The sequence below is a fragment of the Littorina saxatilis genome, linkage group LG12 (genome assembly GCF_037325665.1).
Source record: "Littorina saxatilis isolate snail1 linkage group LG12, US_GU_Lsax_2.0, whole genome shotgun sequence".
Classification (NCBI taxonomy): Eukaryota; Metazoa; Mollusca; class Gastropoda; order Littorinimorpha; family Littorinidae; genus Littorina; species Littorina saxatilis.
In genome coordinates this window covers 50164367-50169366 of record NC_090256.1, presented here as the reverse complement: position 1 = coordinate 50169366, position 5000 = coordinate 50164367, and the positions used below count along the sequence as shown (strand labels likewise).

At 41.8% G+C, this 5000-nt stretch overlaps 1 protein-coding gene across 1 annotated transcript in view; it reads right to left on the bottom strand.

Annotated features, from left to right (window-relative positions):
- LOC138982154 (uncharacterized) overlaps nucleotides 1-5000 on the bottom strand; it is a 75072-nt gene that overhangs the window by 69198 nt on the left and 874 nt on the right. Inside the window, exon 1 of the mRNA XM_070355375.1 lies at nucleotides 4569-5000. This exon is cut by the window's right edge and continues 874 nt beyond it. Coding sequence (XP_070211476.1) covers nucleotides 4569-4840 — 272 coding nt within the window. The 5' untranslated portion in view covers nucleotides 4841-5000. The remainder of the gene's footprint in view (nucleotides 1-4568) is intronic.

The window sequence follows — 5000 nt, the reverse complement described above, 5'->3', positions numbered from 1 at the left end:
GAAAAAAAAGTGCCGTACTACTGACCCTATTTTTTGGGCCTATGTTACCGTTAACAGACTATTTTTTTTGTGTGCCTAATAATGCATTCCTATAACTAACTTATAACAAAAACCCAGCTTGTTTCTGTCATAAAGTGTGTAACATATGAGTTTATCCACTGTCCGACCCATCCAATGTAAAATAACCAATTTTTTTTCGATAATTAGATAATTGGTCAGTGGAAAACTACAGGGGGGGGGGCATCGTAAGCTTGCTTACGATGGGTAAGGGAGCGAACTGGTAAGAGTTAAATCTATACATAAACGTATAGCAGTATCATGTAATATTGAATAAAAAATTACTGACATTTATTTACATTAGTTTTGACAATTTGCTGGCTATCCTATGCGTCTGTTCAGATTATAATTTTATTTTCTTTCTTTGCTTTTTATATTTAGTCAAGTTTTGACTAAATATTTTAACATCGAGGGGGAATCGAAACGAGGGTCGTGGTGTATGTGCGTGTGTGTGTCTGTGTGTCTGTGTGTGTGTGTGTGTGTGTAGAGCGATTCAGACTAAACTACTGGACCGATCTTTATGAAATTTGACATGAGAGTTCCTGGGTATGAAATCCCCATACGTTTTTGTCATTTTTTTGATAAATGTCTTTGATGACGTCATATCCGGCTTTTCGTGAAAGTTGAGGCGGCACTGTCACGCCCTCATTTTTCAACCAAATTGGTTGAAATTTTGGTCAAGTAATCTTCGACAAAGCCCGGACTTCGGTATTGCATTTCAGCTTGGTGGCTTAAAAATTAATTAATGACTTTGGTCATTAAAAATCTGAAAATTGTAAATAAAAATAAAAATTTATAAAACGATCCAAATTTACGTTTATCTTATTCTCCATCATTTGCTGATTCCAAAAACATATAAATATGTTATATTCGGATTAAAAACAAACTCTGAAAATTAAATATATAAAAATTATTATCAAAATTAAATTGTCGAAATCAATTTAAAAACACTTTCATCTTATTCCTTGTCGGTTCCTGATTCCAAAAACATATAGATATGATATGTTTGGATTAAAAACACGCTCAGAAAGTTAAAACAAAGAGAGGTACAGAAAAGCGTGCTATCCTTCTTAGCGCAACTACTACCCCGCTCTTCTTGTCAATTTCACTGCCTTTGCCATGAGCGGTGGACTGACGATGCTACGAGTATACGGTCTTGCTGAAAAATGGCATTGCGTTCAGTTTCATTCTGTGAGTTCGACAGCTACTTGACTAAATATTGTATTTTCGCCTTACGCGACTTGTTTGTTTTGTTTTGCGTCTTGTTTTTTTGGTTGTTTTTTGTTTGTTTGTTCTTGTTGATAGATTATTTGCTTTAAAATATACTCACCAGAAACATAGACAATCAAACATACGATAATCAAAGAGTGTCCATATTTTTGGTGAGTAGCTTACATTATAATTATTTTAATTGTATCGAACTATACTGTGCGTCTGTGCGTAATTTGATGTCGTTTTGTAATCAAGGACAGATTAAAAGCCTTGTGTGATAAAAAAACAAACCAATCAATCGATCAATCAATCAATCAATTTATCTTGGCTCAAAAGACACCACAAAAACATGCGCTCTATGCACTCTTCCCGGGCGCGTAATGGGTACTTTAGGCGGCACTAAAGAGGAAGTGCGCTACATGTCGAAAGGTCAAAGGCCATCCAACTGAGCGAAACAAACCACCGGCTGCGTGAGAGAGAGAGAGAGAGAGGAAGAGAGAGAAGTAAAGAGACATAGGGGGAGAGAGAGAGAGAGGGAGAGAGAGGGGGAGAGAGGAGGCGAGAGGGGTGAGGGGGGGAAGGGAAGAGAGAGAGAGAGAGAGAGAGAGAGAGAGAGAGAGAGAGAGAGAGAGAGAGAGAGAGAGAGAGAGAGAGAGAGAGAGAGAGAGAGAGAGAGAGAGAGAGAGAGAGAGAGAGAGAGAGAGAGAGAAAGAGAATTGAACTTTATTTAACAAGGTTTAAGATTTAAGGCTACGCCTTTTCTTACAATCTGTCCTTGGGACGCACAAACACACAATGATAAAATTGAAAAATTAAAAATTAAAAAGTTAAAAAGTCAGAAAACTTCAGCACGTGATGACGATGATGATGATGATAATGATGATGATGATGAAGAGGAGACACGAAGAGCATACATATGTGGTTATTCATAAAATCAAATGCATACTATGCAAGTAATTATAAGTACAAGCTGGTAGCAATCGAACATGTAGCAATAGGAGAGAGAGAGAGAGAGAGAGAGAGAGAGAGAGAGAGAGAGAGAGAGAGAGAGAGAGAGAGAGAGAGAGAGAGAGAGAGAGAGAGAGAGAGAGAGAGAGAGAGAGAGAGAGACGGGGAGACGGAGAGTGAGGAGATGTGAAACTTGAGAAAAGAAGATCGGAAATTCAAACTCATAGGTCGAAAAGAAACCACAAAGTATAGACATAGAATAAATGTAGTGTGATCAGGACACAATCTAACTATTGCATCAGCAGTTTTCAGGGTGACACTCAACACAAGGTGCACTGGATGTACCAACTGCACACTGTAAACATCAATTAACACTTGTCAGCAACATTGTTTTTTTCCCATGTCATTATAACCCGTGGTGACATTTTGTGAGGGCAACAATGTTAGACTAGGTTGGACTTCCTCAATCCAACGGTTTTAATCTGCTTTGACAAACGGGTATATATAATGAAAACTAAATAGGCTAAGGTACAATGACTTCTGACAAACTGAGGAGAGCTGGGCGAAGCAAACCGCTCGCTGATTAAAATTCATTTAAGTATTTGGCATAGTTTCGGAGCCGTTTTGAGCAAAATCATTGCGTGTGTTTCTAATTTACAGCACAGCGAATGTCCCTTGAACTATTTAGGGTCCAAATTGTCAGAAAACTTTCCACAATGGCGCCATAGGTGTACTAACTTTAAAGGTTAAGTAAGTTTATTGGCTTAAATCTTTAAAGAAAAAAAACACCTGGCAAGAACTCGTCAAACAGTGAGCCTGTAGAACAAAGTTCTGGTAGATTTTTCATGAACAAAAATAATCATCAAAGTTTGTGTGTGTGTGTGTTTTTTTTAATTTTTATTTTTTAATAATAATAAGATGGATTTATTGAAAATAATAATAAGATGGATATACCGGCACGGTTGGCCTAGTGGTAAGGCGTCCGCCCCGTGATCGGGAGGTCGTGGGTTCGAACCCCGGCCGGGTCATACCTAAGACTTTAAAATTGGCAATCTAGTGGCTGCTCCGCCTGGCGTCCGGCATTATGGGGTTAGTGCTAGGACTGGTTGGTCCGGTGTCAGAATAATGTGACTGGGTGAGACATGAAGCCTGTGCTGCGACTTCTGTCTTGTGTGTGGCGCACGTTATATGTCAAAGCAGCACCGCCCTGATATGGCCCTTCGTGGTCGGCTGGGCGTTAAGCAAACAAACAAACAAACAAATAAGATGGATTTGACCAATCCCCGCGGAAGCTTAGATTTCCATCAGCTCTTCTTCTTCTGCGTCCATGGGCTGAAACTCCCTCGTACACTCGTGATTATTTTGTCTTGTGTGTGCAGGAGTGGGTTTTAACGTATATGGTCATTTTATTAGCCCGCCATTTAAGCAGCCATACGCCGATCTCGGGGAATGCATGCTTAGTATTTTCGTGTTTCTATAACCCACCATAATTATAATCCTGACTCAGGCATGGCTTACGGGATCTTTTCCGTGCGTACTTATGCGTCTTGTGCTTGCGTCCATACACGAAAGGGATAAGGCACTAGCAAGTATGCACATAATTCAGTTGACCTGGGAGATCGAATAAATGTCCACCCTTAAACTGACCAGGCGCGGGTCGGAATTCGACCACTCAACCTTCCGCAAGGAGGCCGGTGTCTTATCCGCTCGGCCACTGCACCCGTCCTAAGAGTACCAGAAGTAAAACGGCACGACTTCTGTACCATAATGAAAACTGTACAACCTGTTTGGTCCCTATAGACACTACCCTTGAGTCCATATTAGGAGAATGTGATAGTAAGTTAAATGGAGGTTACATAAGATATATCACATGAACTGATGACCGGTGACAAAACATGTTTTTTTCGTTTGTTTGTTTGCTTAACGCCCAGCCGACCACGAAGGGCCATATCAGGGCGGTGCTGCTTTGACATATAACGTGCGTCACACACAAGACAGAAGTCGCAGCACAGGCTTCATGTCTCACCCAGTCACATTATTCTGACACCGGACCAACCAGTCCTAGCACTAACCACATAATGCCAATTTTAAAGTCTTAGGTATGACCCGGACGGGGTTCGAACCCACGACCTCCCGATCACGGGGCGGACGCCTTACCACTAGGCCAACCGTGCCGGTGCAAAACATGTTACTTATGTCAAAACATGATACTGATGACTGACAAAACATGACACTGATGACCGGGGACAAAACATTGTACTGATGATAAAACACGATACAGGTGACAAAACAAGACACCGATGCCCGACAAAACACGATATTAGTAAAGTTGAAAATAAACTAGGACTCACCGTTCCCGCATCTGGTAAATGAAATCGCCCGTCCTGTCCGAAGTCTCGGTCAGCGGGGAGGGGGAGGTGGAGGGGGAAATGGCCAGAGGGCTGTTGGTCGTTGCTACAGCTGGGCTGCTGCTGTCGTTGCCGTCGTCGTCCACTGCGTTGTTATTGACAAAATTGTTAAAAATGTTGTAGAGGCCTGGGTAGGTCTGGCTGGGGCTGCCTCGGCCCACTAACACCGCCAGCACTACCGTCGTCTTGACAACGTGTGATATCACGCACATCATCGTTATCACCCTCTGTCTCTCTGTCTCTGGTCCTTGCTATAACTGTCCTCAGTCTTTGTGGATCTTGTGTGTGGATGTTACCCAGCGCTGGTTGACGTCGTTGTCGTCGTACTTTTGGTGTTGTTACTCGAGTGCGCGTGGTTCTGTGGTTCCTGGTTCA